General features: G+C 41.8%; 1 protein-coding gene across 7 annotated transcripts in view; it reads right to left on the bottom strand.

Annotated features, from left to right (window-relative positions):
- LCLAT1 (lysocardiolipin acyltransferase 1) overlaps positions 1-16066 on the bottom strand; it is a 174414-nt gene that overhangs the window by 96635 nt on the left and 61713 nt on the right. For all 7 annotated transcript variants that reach the window (XM_053306789.1, XM_053306799.1, XM_053306778.1 and 4 more), the window contains one exon: positions 7692-7890. In XM_053306789.1, coding sequence (XP_053162764.1) covers positions 7692-7890 — 199 coding nt within the window. The remainder of the gene's footprint in view (positions 1-7691; positions 7891-16066) is intronic.

The following is a 16066-nucleotide window of genomic DNA, read 5'->3' as shown; positions in this document are numbered from 1 at the left end:
AGAACAGAAGTCTTCAAGGGACACCATCTGGAACCTGCCTGAGAGATAGGAGTGGAACCACTGCAAAGCAGTGCCTCCCATCCCCAACCCCCTCAGACGCTCCAGAAGGATACTATGGTTGATAGTATTGAAAGCCGCCAAGAGGTCCAAAAGGACCAACAGAGTCACTGTCCATTCCCAGTTGGAGATCATCCATCAGGCCGACCAAGGCAGTCTCTACCCCATAGCCAGCCCAGAAGCCAGTTTGAAATGGGTCTAAATAATCCGTTTCCTCCAAGACTGTCTATCATGGTATCTTTACCACATCATTGATAAGATTTGTTTGAGACCCCACAACACAAACACTATGTAAAAATAACCCACTGAAGTCACCATATGACAAATGCACCAGAACCATTACATGGGAAACCACCTTCAGGGAACAGTAAATAGTGCAAGGCTGGAAAAGTTATTTCTCTCATTACAACTTTATATCTTGAATTGCATTGTTAATTATTCTTTTCTCAAAAGATATTAGACTTGCACTCTTTCAGATTGCTTAGATGACCCAGATTTACAACAAAACTACTACCCCCTTGGGTTTCAAGATGACTGTGCCCTAGAATGACTGCGCCCTAGAACAGTTGGTCTTGGAACTAACCAGAGAGAAGGCAACCTTGGACCTAATCCTGAGTAGTACCCAGGACCTGGTGCGTGATAGCAGTGCCATCGACCCTTTAGGGAACAGTGACCATAGTGCCATCAAATTCAGCATACATGTGGGGAGAGAATCACCAAAGAAGTCTAACACAGAGACTTCAAATTTCAGAAGAGGAAACTTCTCCAAAATGAGGAGTAGGGTGAAAAGAAAGCTGAAAGGGAAAATCAGGAGAGTCACTTTGCTCCAAAATGCATGGAGTTTACTCAAAACCACAATACTAGAAGCCCAGTTAGATTGTATGCCCCAAAGGAGGAAAGGTACCACTAAGTCCAGGAGGATGCCAGCATGGATAACAGGTACCGTCAAGGAAGACTTAAGAGGAACGACTTCCTTCCGAAATTGGAAGGTCCGTCCAAATGAAGAGAACAGAAAGGAACACAAACTCAGACCAAAGAAATGCAAGGTGACAACAAGGGAGGCAAAAAGAGAGTTTAAGGAACATTTAGCTAAAGGCATCAAGGGGAATAACAATTTTTTTAAAAAATACATTAGAAACAGGAAATGTGCCAGGGAGGCGGTTGGACCATTAGACAATGAGGGAGTGAAAGGGATTATTAAGAAGGATATGGAGGTTGCAGAGAAGCTAATTGAGTTCTTTGCATCCGTCTTCATGGCAGAGGATATTGAGCATATGCCTTTTCCTGAACCAGGCTTTTTGGGGATGGAGGCTAAAGAACTGAGTCAGATAGAAGTGACAAGAGATGATGTTCTAAACTGTCTGGAAAAACGGAAGACTAGCAAATTGCCAGGGCCAGATGGCATCCATATCCAGGAGTCCTCAAAGAACTCAAATGCAAATTTGACGACCTCCTTGCTAAAATATATAACTTATCCCTGTGGTCAGGCTCTGTACCACAGGAACAGAAAATAACAATTTTCAAAAAGGGATCCAGGGGTGATCCGGGAAATTACAGGCCAGTTAGCTTAACGTCCATTCCAGGCAAACTGATAGAAAGTATCCTCAAGGATAAAATTGTAAAGCACATAGAACAACAGGCCCCGCTGGGAGAGAATCAGCATTGGCTTCTGCAAAGGTTAATCTTGCCTCACAAAGGTTCTGGAGTTCTTTGAGAGTGTCAACAAGTGTGTGGATAAAGGTGATCCAGCTGACATAGTATAACTGGACTTCCAAAAAGCTTTTGACAAAGTTCCTCATCAAAGACTCCTGAGGAAACTTAGCTGTCATGGGATAAAGGGACAAGTACATGTGTGGATTGCTAACTTGTTGAAGGACAGGAAACAGAGGGTAGGGATAAATGGAGAGCTTTCACAATGGAGGGAAGTAAGAAGTGGGGTCCCCTAGGGATCTGTACTGGGACTGGTGCTTTTAAATTTATTCATAAATGATCTAGAAGTAGGGGTAAGCTGCAAGGTGGCCAAATCTGCAGATAATACCAAACTCTTTCAGGTAGTGAAATCCAAAACTGATTGTGAGGAGCTCCAAAAGGATCTCTCCAAACTGGGGGAGTGGGTGACAAAATGGCAAATGTCATTCAGTGTTGACAAGTGTATAATGATGCACATTGGGACGAAAAAACCCAACTTCAAGTATACGCTGATGGGATCTAAGCTGTCAGTGACTGACCAGGAGAGGGATCTTGGGGTTGTGGTGGACAGCTCGTTGAAAGTGTCAACTCAGTGTGCGGCAGCTACAAAAAAGGCCAATTCCATGCTAGGGATCATTAGGAAGGGGGTTGAAAATAAAACTGCTAATATTATAATGCCCTTATACAAAACTATGGTGCGGCCACACCTGGAGTACTGCATACAATTCTGGTCACCACATCTTAAAAAGGACAGTGTCAAACTGGAAAAGGTGCACAAGAGGGCAACCAAGATGATCAGGGGCCTAAAGCACTTTTCTTATGAGGCAATGCTACAACACCTGGGGCTATTTAGTTTAGAAAAAAAGACGACTGAGGGGAGACATGATAGAGGTCTATAAAATCATGCATGGTGTGGAGAATGTGGACAGAGAGAAATTCTTCTCCCTTTCTCATAAAACTAGAACCATGGCTCATCCCATGAAATTGACTGCCTGGAAATTTGGGACCAGCAAACAGAGATACACACAATGCATAATCAACCTGTGGAATTCTCTGCCACAAGATGTGGTGACAGCAAACAATCAGGATGGCTTTAAGAGGGATTTGAATGATTTCATGGAGGAGAGGTCTATCTTTGGCTACTAGTGGGAGGCTATAGGCTATCTCCAACCTCAAAGACAGGATGCCTCTGAGTACCAGTTGCAGGGGAGTAACAACAGCAGAGAGGGCATGCCCTCAACCCCTGCCTGTAGGCTTCCAGCAGCATCTTGTGGGCCACTGTGTGAAACAGGATGCTGGACTAGATGGGCCTTCGGCCTGATCCAGCAGGGCTGTTCTTATGTTCTACTTCATACACCTATTTACACCTGCAGGAAATATTTCAGCAGCATCCTGAGCCGGCGAACAGGGCAGAGATGTACAGCTCCATACTGCATGCTTCCAAAAGAAAGAAGAAATTCCCTTCCTACATCAGTGTAAAGCTATGTTGGGTGAATGGCGGATCTCTTCCTCATCCTCAAAGCACTCCATTGTGCTTTGGGCAATATAAGAGTCCACCCAGGCACTGAAGCAACAGCAATTGGATGCTTCCGTAAACACAGAATCCCTTGTTCTCAGAAGGCCTAATCTGACAGAACATGCAACACATCATAATGCTGGCCTCTTAGGGTCCCCTTACAAAAGACACAGATAAGACTGGCTGAACCATGAAGCAGGATGAAGTGGATCACTTCAGATGGCAGAGAGAGGGTTATTTCTCAGGGGCAGCACAGCAGCCCTACTCATGAGTCCACTTGAGTCCACTTTGAGTCCAGTATGAGTCCACTTTGTCTGACTTCCTCTCTAGGTCATCACCTAGAGACTAAGTCAGACAAAATGGACTCATACTGCTTTTGCTCTTCCATTCCAAAAAGAAAAAGGGGGAGACATCTCCAAGCAATGAACTGGAGATAGGATTCTAATTTTAAAAAAGAAAGGGAGGGGATACTGTTTGGTTACTTGTTTCAGATAAGCAAACACCATGGGGCAGTACTGGATACTAGAGCTGTGCGCTGAGCAAGCTGTATTATCGTTATATACTACTCAACTGATCAGTGTCTTCAAAACATTTACAAAAAGAATATTAAAAACAAATCCAACGCAATAAAAAACAAGGATAAACATAAAGCTCTAAACTTAAGAGAGCCAGTGAGCTGATACTGAGCCAGCAGCAGCTATAAATCAAATTATTTTTATATTATAAAGTTATCAGTATGGGTGCCAATCAGATTCCGTTAATTTTGCACATTGTTGACTATGCACAGGAGAAGAATGCATCCAATGGAGCCAAAAGATTGGTTTGATGCATCAGTGATGGGGCGGGGCGACAGACTCCAATCTATCTCATACCCGAAAATTGGCTGCCTTCCGGGCAGCAGTGCTTTAAAACGAAACTTTTCCCCTCTAGGAAATGGCCCACAATGCCCAGGCGAAAGAAGCAACATCACAGAATTGCATCCTTTACCCAGAGCATTACTTGGGGGGTGGGGCGGGGGGTTTGCTATCCCAGTTACAGGGAGAAACCATTTGTTTTTCCATTAATTCACCAGGAGAAGACATAGAAGGGAGTTCACTGCTCAGATTCTTGTAACTGTCCCCCACCCCCACCCCATCAAAAAGGTTTGATACAATGTATCAAACTGTATCTTTTTACTGGACAAAATTTTTAATTGGATGTGATCCAATTAAAATTTTCAAACACTTATATTGCATCTATGCCAATTATCAGCCTGATGCACAAACTCTTGGATACAAAGAACCATTTCTGAATTTGATTATGCAAACTGAATTATAGACCTCTACTGTGCCCCTTTTTCCATGTATTTAGTTCTTACAGACTTTACATTTTAAATCTGAAGAGACATCACTTCCTGGAAAGGAGACTGGCTAGCATCCTAACAAAAGCACCAGGACAATGGGAGAAGCACCCATGTAGCAACAGTGCTTCTTTAGAGTTCCAGATTAATGCTACCTAAGTGCTCGAGTGTGAGTGTAAGACACAGGGAGGGGGAATTTCAACAACCTCCCCTTCTTCACAAAGCTTTAAAATTTATTTATTTTACATTTATATTGCACTCTTCCTCCAAGGAGCCCAGAGCGGTGTACTACATACTTAGGTTTCTCCTCACAACAACCCTATGAAGTAGGTTAGGCTGAGAGAGAAGTGACTGGCCCAGTGTCACCCAGCAAGTATCATGCCTGAATGGGGATTTGAACTCGGGTCTCCTTGGTTCTAGTCCAGCACTCTAACCACTACACCACACTGACATTTCCTCAGGGAAAATGTGTCCCTGAGGGCTGCCCTACCCTCATGGACATATTTTCAGGCAACACAGTGCACTTCCTGGGGAAGGGGAGGTTGTTGAAATTCCCTGCTGAGCAAGTGGTGGAGCTATGCTGAACTTTTCAGAAGCAAGGGTGCTTCTCCCATTGCACCAGTGTTTCATTAGACTGTCAACCACTGGAATTTTAGTTTTCACTTCAGGAATACCACTAATACTGATCACTACTCAACCATTCTGAAAAAACTGAGGAATATCAATCAATCAGAAAAATACTAATGTGACTGCTCAATAGATAGTTAGATAGTTCACTCAGATAGATAGATAGACAGATAAGTTCACTTGCATGTAAAGTGACTGCTCACCATGAACTCCAACAATATGATTCCAACAATCTTAACCTCCTAATGATTTCTCAAGTCTTTTTTTTTTTTGTCGTGTGTGTGTGTGTGTGTGTGTGTGTGTGTGTGTGTGTGTGTGTGTGTATTTTTGCTTTTTACTGGCAGGAGCCATAAAGGATTGTTTTTAAGTTTTAAGAGCTGAAAGTAATAAAAATAAAAAGGCAAACACTGTCTAAACTATTATTTGTTTATTCTTATTATACTAGTTGATTAAGTGGCAAGTAAAATGTAGCATATATTCCACAAGTTAATTGGTGAACGAGTACTGAAGACCCAGTAATAAAGGGGCACAATTACATTGATGTCTCTGCCATTAAAATTTTGCTGAGCAGTTAAAGCTTGATGGAATACACAGAATGAATCAAAGATTCCTATTTCATTCATTATGTACAAAGCAGCCAGTGCTTCAGGAAGTTTCCTTAAAAACTGATTTTAGAATAATGTGACAAAGCATCTCTGATGATACCAGTTGAGAAATCAAAGCACTGGCAGGATAAAAAATGATGTTTTCTGAAACACATATTTTGGTAACTGAACCATGAAGTAATGTGTTAGAAAGATGCAATGCTGCACTTTACTTATTGAATTTAATGAAACACTGAAACAAAGTGAAAATTTCAACAAAGATGAGGCAGAGCAGAAGCCTTTTCTCCCAATGGCTTTAGTGTTTCCAGAAATTTTATACCTCTACTCGTAGTTTTTTAAAACCTTAAATTAGTCTTCAAATCATCCTAGCAAGTTCTAATTAACAGTTTATTGCCAAACATTATTTTGTTAAGTTTATTGGTTGGGATCCATAGAGCAGCTTTATGTGCTCAGCTAGTGAGATTTTTGGCCAAGATCCAAACAATCATACAACTAGTTTTAAATGCAAGAAGGGGCTTTGAGCTTGTTTTTCTTTACTAGCTGTCCCCTATGCTAAAGTCTTTGATACTAATATGTTATAGAAGCGTCTGCCCTTCAAAGAAAAGACACACGGATGGCATACTTACTCTTTGGATCCAGCCACTTGACTTTGTTTTCTTTCAAGAGGTTTTTCCCTCCCTGCCCATGCTATATCTCAAAGAGCTTTTGAAGTCCATTCAGTTTCAAAAGTCATTTGCTATGACATGAGGGACTGCTGTTCAAGGAACGTAAACCCCAAGTCTCTCTGGAAATGTGCTCTGTGTTCCTTTGAATCTCAGTCTACATTGTGAAGGACGACAATACCAACCAACTTCAAAAATAGGCTTTAATATAACTTTAATGAAACCTGAATTTAGGTCTAACATAACCCAATAGACCTTTTTTTTAAAAGGGGGAAATACACACACACACACACACACTTACTTTAGGGCAGGAGTTCCCAACCTGTGGTACTCCAGATGTTGCTGAAGTATAACTCCCATCATCCACAGCTACAATTTATTGTGGCTAGGGATAAATGGGAGTTATAGTTCAGCAACATCTGGAGTACCACAGGTTTGGAACCCCTGCCTTAGGATAACAACCAGCAAATCATATTTTTACAACTATATATGTATACATATATCTATCTATCTCCGGCAAAGTCTATTTTTGTGAATAAGCAATATGAAGTAGAGGAAGCTTCAACATGGGCAAAAAATGCAGCTTTACATCATACTGATATATGTCCTACAAACATTGTGTACATGTTAAGTTATCTCTAGAAGATAAAGACAACACAAACAATGCCTTGAGGTTTATCTTGTGCTCATTGTGGCAACTTCTTGGCTACATTTGTCTGCTTAATATTTTTACTCTCATTTCTGTCCCTGGTAACTGTAAAAGGAAACCAAAGAACTATATGTTATTTCCTTTCTGTCGCTTAAGAACTAGATTGTTTGAAGGAACTCAGGATCACAAGTATTGATCTGGAAAGGGAAAGCTTCCTTGGTAAGAACGTGATTATAGCACACCAAAACAACACATAAGTGAATTTGTATCAAATGGGGGGGAGGGGGAGATGTTGGAAGTTATTTTAGACTTGCGTTGGGAAAATAGGCTGTGTTGAAAGGAAATTTTTTAAAAAAAAATTAATATGGACTTCTGCTCTCCACATTGCTCCACAGAGCCCAAAGGGAAAAAGCGTATAAAACAGCACCACACACAATCATGATAAAAACAAGAGAAGAGCTAAAATGAAATATTTTGAAACAACATATGAGGCAGGAAATAACAGGATAAAAAATAGTAAAAGCCTTTTATCACACTGGTGACCTACCAAATCCTGGAATGCCTTTGAGACTAGATTTGAGACATATCTTTTCAAGTCTGAGGTAGCTATATCTCAGCAGGCAGTTCCACAGAAACATCCAATCCATTCGTGTTCGATGGTTCATGATAATGACACTTCTTTCTCCGGGGATGAATCCATCACCTGTTATGACCACCTTTGCTCCAAACACGATCTCCAGCAAAGCCTACAAGAATTAATTCAGTAATAGGGTGAGAGCCCTGCAAATGTCTGAAAGCAAATTTACACAGAAATCAAGAAGTTGCCTTGCACCAAAGGCTCTACAATACCATGGCCTATCCTCCCAAATATACCAAATCCCCCCCTCCCAAATATTTAGCAAAAATGGAACCAACCATCCATAATATATGCATAATCAGAAGCCTACATAAATGGGTGAGTATTACAGTAGCAGTCAAATGGCTATATAGGGGGCATTTGATAAACCAAGGACCTAATTAGACTCCACCAAGAACCCAATTTTACCAGTCACCCCAAAGAAAAACCTTGTGTGTTTGGTGAGACTAAGAACATGTCCTGGGCATGCAGCATGTTAACCACATAAATTGTAACATCTGAATCAGGAAATACCACATTGATTTGGATGCAGACTCTATCCTGCTCTACAATCCAGACCTCATCCAAATGAATGTGATATCTCCTAGTTCAGCTGTTGCATTCTTTATGTGACGACAGGAAAAAAGGATGGTGCATATGGTGCTGCCAAGAAATTTTGGGGGTGGAATATCTGAACAGCCATTAAGAGACTGACATTTCCACGAAGGTGATTTTAAAACAAAAACCCATGTTATACTTGATGAGCCATAGCTCTCCTTTCATCCATTTTCTTAGTTGCACTCTTGACTTGGGCACTCAAGCCACTCAAGTCATACATCCCAGATTTTCCAAATCCCTAGAATCAACAAGCCAATATCTTTAAAGTCTGCATTTAGCCTCCATCATAAGGAAATCTAATCTAAATGTCTAACTACCCTGGCCTGAACCCCATTGTTCTCCACCAGAAATCACCTCCACTAACCATAGCAGTCCATCACCAGCACATAGCTTTTAGTGCCCCTTGCTCTTTTTCCCTATAAAGTAGCCAGCTAAAAACCACTCCAGTGTGCAAAGCCTCTGGAATTCATACCAGAGGTTGTGGACCTCTGCTCTTGCTGCACCCCACCTTCTCTGCAGAGAACCTGGCTTCCCCCTTCTTCATGTTGGACAGGTAGTACAGGTAGCCTTCCCTGCCTTCTTCTACTCCCAGGAATTTTTCCTTTTCCTCCCCAATTCCCTCTTCTCTGGGTTTGAGTGAATGAGTGCATGCGTGCCTATGATACAACCAGGTCAGGACAGATGTGAAGGTTTCTCCCTTTCCCTAGATCCAACCGCCTGACCCTCAGCAGTCTCCTGTGATCAGGAGTGCTCTTACCCCTGAACTTTGGGGCTCAAGTCCAGGGCCTCCACAGCCCCTGGGGGACCCCAAATCCCCTTTAGTCTGTCCTGGGCGGTATTGTCATCTGGTGGAGCATGAAGATGCTTAATTAGCGGGGGTGGGGTGGGGGGCTCCAAAGGCCTTTAGGTCCAGGCTCCAAAATTACCTAGGTGCATGTCTGCCTGTGATTGGCCCAGGCCACCCCAATGGCCTCCACTCTTGCCTCCCCCTCCTCTGGAGACTGGGGCATGGAGGCAGGGTTCAGCCCTGCACTCCCACTTCCATCAGACCTCTTGAATTGCCTTTGCATTTGTTGACATAAAAAGTGTTTTCTCCTCCCAAGCCTATTATGATTCTTCCACAATGACAAAGCAAAATAACCTCTTCGGGCATTATTTAAAAAGGATGTTGTACTTGCGTACAGCATCCCAAGAGCGTGCCTAGAAGTCCCATCCCAGTGCTGCTGTGCTCAAGAAGCCTCACACCATCACACTGCCCATGCTTAAGGCATTTGTCTGAAGAGGCAAATGCTATAAGCATAATGGAGCTTGTTTCCATGATCAGGGAATGTCCAAAGAGGCTTGTGTCTTGCCTGAAAGTACTGAAACAGTTGGGGTCTATCTTCAATGCCTCTGGAACTTCAAAGAACAATGAATGTTCATCCCTTATAAAGGTCCCCAACAAATCCACTTAACAATCTTTCAATTGAGAAATACATCCTGGAGCTGTTACATTATTTAGATCCCTCATCTCTCTAGAGCCGAATATATTGGAATAACTCTACACATTGTTGCAATACATAATTGTTCCTGAAAGCATAACAAACTTTCTAGATCTCAACTGAGAAGGACCATTTATGCCCTAATTATTTTATCTTGAAAGAACCAGTTAATTAACTCAATCAATGTAGTAGCCTCGTATAGACTTTTACATTAGGGGCACCCATCCATTCCTTGCTCTACTTCTTTAAACAGGACTTTAACTACTTTTCTAGGCAGCTTTTTATTCCAAATGTAATGTAACAATATTTTCTGCCAATTGTTCAAAGTAGAGCCAATGCAGTTGTGTGTGTTTTAAAATTCTTTTTAAGTACAGCAGTAATTTGAGGGGCAGTATATTGCATTGTTATGCAGGATGTATAGGAAGCTGTACGTACATAAGAAGTCAGACCACTGGTCCATCTAGCTTGACATTGCCTACACTGATGAGTGGCAGCTCCCCAGGGTTTCAGAGAAAGGTCTCCCCAACCTGCAGGAGATACCAGGATTTGAACCTGGGACCTACTGCATTCACATTCTACCACTGGGATACAAGAGAGCATTACAGAGCACTACAAGGAAAAGCAGGGATTGGGAGCAAGGTAAACTTTGCATATAGGAAAACATACTGCCACATAATAGTATGTTGCAGTGAACACAACAAAGGCAGACACATTCATGAAAAGCAGTATTTCTCTTCCAAAACCTGGATCACCTTCTCCTATAGAAAATATCCCCCTATATTGAGATTAGCCACCTAATGGTGCAGCAGGGAAATGCTTGACTAACAAGCAGAAGGTTACTGGTTCGAATCCCCGCTGGTACTATATTGGGCAGCAGAGATATTGGAAGATGCTGAAAGGCATCATCTCATACTGTGCAGGAGAAGGCAATGGTAAACCCCTCCTTTATTCTACCAAAAGAAAACCACAGGGCTCTGTGGGAGCCAGTTGAAATCGACTTGATGGCACACTTTACCTTTACCTTATATTGGGATTAGTTTTGGAGCTAGGACCCTGGCAGCATCAGCTCTCAGCTGCATTGTCTCATAGTGACCACAGGGAGGGGTGGTGGTGGTTAGAGTCATGGATAAAAGTGAATGACTCCTCCCCTCTTTGTTCTTTCAGTATTAGTCTCCATTTTGTCTCTCCAGAGCTGGCTGTTTGTTTTAATCTCTCTCCCCTTTCAACCTGAAGCTCAGCTTTCCTATCTTTTTGTAACTTCTAAATAAATCTGTGTAGTTCTTCAATACTAAAGAACGGTCTCCGGACTTCTTGCTTGGCAGAACTTTCTCCAAACTGTTTTTGCTCTGCTAATGGGACTTGAACTGCCATTCTCCTAGAATGGGTTATGAGGCCCAAAAGCCAGTGAATAAAAGAGAAAAACCTAGAGAGTAAAACAGAAAGCCAAGCAAAAAGAAAAGCTTTGAAAATGGGAGACAGAACATGGATTCCAGATTATTGAAATGCTGCAAGGTCCTGAGTATGAGTTCTGGTCTTTCAAGATGGAGATGCTCTTCAAGAGTCATGGACTTGGCAGTGTTCTGCACACCTAGCATCCTGCAGATGCAGGAAAGGAGCAGAAAAAATGGAAGACGGGTGGCAAAGGGATTATTGCAAATATATGGGGAAGATTATGATGCGACATTTGCTCCTGTTGTAAAACACACCTCAGTAAGGATACTCCTAAGCATTGCAGCAGCCAAGAAAATGCAAGTGGATCACATAGATGTGAAAACTGCATTTCTTCATGGAGAGGTCAAAGAAGATATTTATATGGAGCAGGATTTGTGGAACCAGGTAAAGAAAAATTTGTATGCAAGCTGTGTTTATTGACTAAAGCAGGCTGCAAGAGCCTAGAAGGTCAAATTAAACCAGTTGCTAGTCAGTGAGGTATTTACCCAAGGAAAGGCTGACCCTTGCCTGTACTCGAGGCTCAAAGACAACAGATGGGCCTATATACTTACTTACACTGATGATCTGTTATGAAAATAGAGAGGACAGCCTTGAAATAATAAAGCACCTGAATAGTGAGATAGAAGTAAAAGAACTTGGGTCTGTTTCACACCAGCTTGGAATACACACACAGAGAGAAGAGGTTGGAAGCTATTTGCTAACCAAAAACAGAAAATAAATGATTTACTAGAGTATTTGGGACTTACAGAGGCCAAAGAAATGAGTACACCTATGGAAACAGGTTACCTATAACAGAAGGAGGAAAGTGAACTTCTGCACAACAACAGTGAGTACAGGACAGTAACTGGAAAACTTTTATATGTAGCTATGGTAACAAGACTGGATACATCTGCATCTGTGGGAAATCTTGAGTAGGAAAGTAAGCACACCCAGCAAAGATGACTGGACTGCGATAAAGAGACTAGGCAGCTACCTAAAAGGGACAATCCATCTAAAATTAAAGTCACCTGCTAGTAGTGAACCCAAATTAGTAGTTTCTATGGATGCAGACTGGGATGAGGATCAAACAGACTGGAAGTCAATCAGTGTTATGTATTTTTTTATGGTGTCAGTTATGCAGTGAGTTGGCATAGCTGCAAGCAATCAATAGTTGCTCTCTCATCTACTGAGTAAGAATATGTATCTGCCACTCAAGCATGTCAAGAGGATGGCGTGGCTGCACAAGCTAATGTCAAATTTCAGCATAGACAAACCAAAACCCACTGAGATGTTTGAAGACAATCAAAGCTGCATCCAGATCTCACAAATGGAGAAAATTAAATGTAGAACAAAACACATTGAATCAAAATATCATTATGTGCAGGATGCACAAGAAAAAGCACTTGTAAAATTGATATATTGTCCAAGTGAACAAATGATAGAAGATGTGCTGACTAAGCCGTTGCCCAGAAAGAGAAGTTGGGACATATAGAAAGCAGCACGAGCTGATGAACTTCTAAAGTTCATCGGCTTATAGTTCTTCAAACTTAAGAACCTTGTAATTCTTCAAACTTAAAGAACAGTCTCCAGACCTCTTGCTTGGCTGAATTCTCCCCAAACTAGTTTTGCTCTGCTAATGGGAATTGAACTGCCATTCTTCTCCTACAATTGGCTGGATAGGTTATGCTCTGGGTGCCATCTATGTGCAAAGTGAGATTCACTAGTACACTAAAGCAGGGCCTTCTCTCTGGTAGCACCCACCTTTTGAAGAAAAGTCTCCCTAGAGAGACTTATGAGCTATTTTTTAGATTGTGGTCTGCGAGTGAGGTATTAGGCTGCCATCACACACACACACAGAAAGCCAAATACAGAATTTTTTAAAAGTCAGAACCCAAAATAAGTTACATCATGTAGGAATGTAAGACAGCACAAGATAGGATAATAAAGAGAGGAGAAAGGAAGATACTACTGTGCCTCATCCAATAAACTGCAATGTCATTTACTTCTGTGAAGGGCTTTTAGTTCCTTATGTGAAAGGAACTATATAAAATGGATAAAGCATTAATGGATGAATCAATTGCCTGCAGCAATGACATATCATTGATCAAGGTGAATAATTAACCATTATAGACACAGGGAAAACTGTGCACCACTGCTCAATAGATCGTAGAAGAAAGATATTCCTACTACTTCTTATATACTGCTTTTCAACTAAAGTTCTCAGAGATAGGTAGGGTCATTAAGATGTTGCTTGGAAGTAACAGAGCACAATGGCAGCTGATAGCTATAAAAAGTAGGGACAAGTGCCATCCCAGCCAGCTAAACCACTTCCCTAAGCTCCTCCCATCCAAACCACCCAGTTCTGCCCATGGAAACCTTTCTTATCAGCCATGATAAGGGAAACTAAAACTATATGTTCAGAGGCAGTATACCTCCGAATACAAAATGCTTGAGAAAAACAGAGGACACTGCTAATTTCTCATAGTCCATTGGCTTCTATTTAATTTAATTTTATTTATTTAACATATTTCTATACCACCCAAAACTTGCGTAACTGGTCATTTTACAATTAAAATCATTTTAAAAATCAAATCAATTAAACAATTAAAATCATTTAAACATTAAATCATTAACATTACAATAATTTAAAATCAAGTTTTAAAATATTAAAACTATGAATCTAATTAAAAGCCTGGGTGAATAAGTATGTCTTCAGCGCCTTTTAAAAAGTTGCCAGAGATGCGGAGGCACTTATTTCAACAGAGAGTACATTCCAAAGTCCAGGGGCAGCCACGGAGAAGCCCCGTTCCCGAGTAGCCGACAAACAAGTTAGCGGCAACCGCAAATGAACCTCTCCAGATTACCTTAACAGGCAGTGGGGCTCATGGTGAAGAAGGCATTCTCTTAAATACCCCGGGCTTAGGCTGTTAAAAGCTTTATAGCTAATAACCAGCACCTTGTATGTTCCCCAGAAACGTATTGGTAGCCAGTGTATTACATTCAACACAGGAAAGCTATGCATATGACCACTGGGTGGATGGGGGGGGAAGGCTTTGCTGAACCTGCTTTAACCCCTGATGCCCCTCCCACACTGGTGGGGTGCACAGATCGCACTCCCACACAATCCACACTGCTTGGAGTAGTCGTGTGGATCTCCGGAGGCCGGGGCAATGCATCACAGCCTCCAGATATCCCACAATGCCTAACCAGGCTGGGCTACTCGTGTGAACAGTATTATTGTTTAACTGCAGATACTACTGCAAACATCAACATATAGTATTTACTCATGAAATGTCTAACACTGGAAGCTTATCTGAAGAACTTATTTTTTTAATACTTTAAATGTAGAAGAACACAAGAACATTTAAAAAATGTGCATTTGAACTCTCTCAAATCAAATGATCACTAATGTTTTAGAAGATAAAATTTTAATGGTTCATTAGCAAATTTCATTCTAATCATGTTAACAATGAAAAATAATTAAATCTGGACTTGTGAATAAGTCTTGCACACAAGCGGCCCTCTTGCAAAAGACAATTATTTTTGAAGAGAAGCAATTAATGAATTGTTTTTAATTAGTCACTTCAGGATTTATACATGACAAAGCAGCTAGAGAAATGCATACCATGAAACACATTTGTAATTTCCACTAGTTGCATTATCAACCAATGAAGATGCCATGGTGTCAAAATGCAGAGCTGTTTCTTTCTCTTTTTTTTAAAGGATGTTAAGGTGCTAGTGTCTTTGGATGAAAGAATAAATGAGGTTTTGAAATGCACAGAATTCTCGTTCAGACAGAATGGTTATTTCTGAGTATGTTGTCCTCTAGAACAACATAACAGTGAATATTCATACCAAAGCATGAAAAGATCTCCATCCCCTCCAATTTAAAAATTCTATTATTCTACAGTGAACAGTACCAATTAAAGCCCTCTGTATCACTATGGATATGACTCCCCTCCCCCACAACAAGGAAACACAAAAACCCTGAAATCATGAACCTAAAACCACAGTGAGATGTATACCCCCCACTAGGGGTGTGCACGGAACCGCGGAGCTGTGGTCTGGCACTGGGGTGGGGGGTTCCATTAAGGGCGGGGGAGGGTTTACTTACCCCTCCCGCGCTTTCCACCTTTGGCGCCGTATTTACTTTAGAAATCGGGCGGCAGGATACCTCCCTGCCGCCCCTTTCTCCCCGCTTGGCTGTTCTGCCTCCTGTTAGAAATCGGGGGGCAGGATACCTCCCTGCCGCCCCTTTCTCCCCGCTTGGCTGCTCCGCCTCTGTTAGAAATCGGGCGGCAGGATACCGCCCTGCCGCCCCTTTCCCTGCTTGGTACCCTGCCGCCCGAAAGAGATCCTTTTGGATTCCTCGCAATTTCTTTTGGATTTCAATACCCCTAAATACTTTGGTGTCATCTGCAAATCTGGCCACCTCACTGCTTACCCCAACTTCTAGATCATTTATGAACAAGTTAAAGAGCACCAGTCCCAGTACAGATCCCTGAGGGACCCCACTTCTTACTTCCCTCCATTGTGAAAACTGTCCCTTTATTCCCACCCTCTGTTTCCTGTCCTTCAACTAGTTAGCAATCCACACATGAACCTGTCCCCTTATCCCATGACTGCCAAGTTTGCTCAAGAGTCTTTGATGAGGAACCTTGTCAAAAGCTTTTTAGAAGTCCAGGTAGACTATGTCAACTGGATTACCTTTATCCACACACACCCCTGTTGATATTCTCAAAGAACTCCAAAAGGTTGGTGAGGCAAGATTAACTT

Source organism: Hemicordylus capensis, chromosome 1, assembly GCF_027244095.1.
Source record: "Hemicordylus capensis ecotype Gifberg chromosome 1, rHemCap1.1.pri, whole genome shotgun sequence".
In the NCBI taxonomy this organism is placed as follows: Eukaryota; Metazoa; Chordata; class Lepidosauria; order Squamata; family Cordylidae; genus Hemicordylus; species Hemicordylus capensis.
This window is presented reverse-complemented; position numbering and strand designations above follow the sequence as displayed.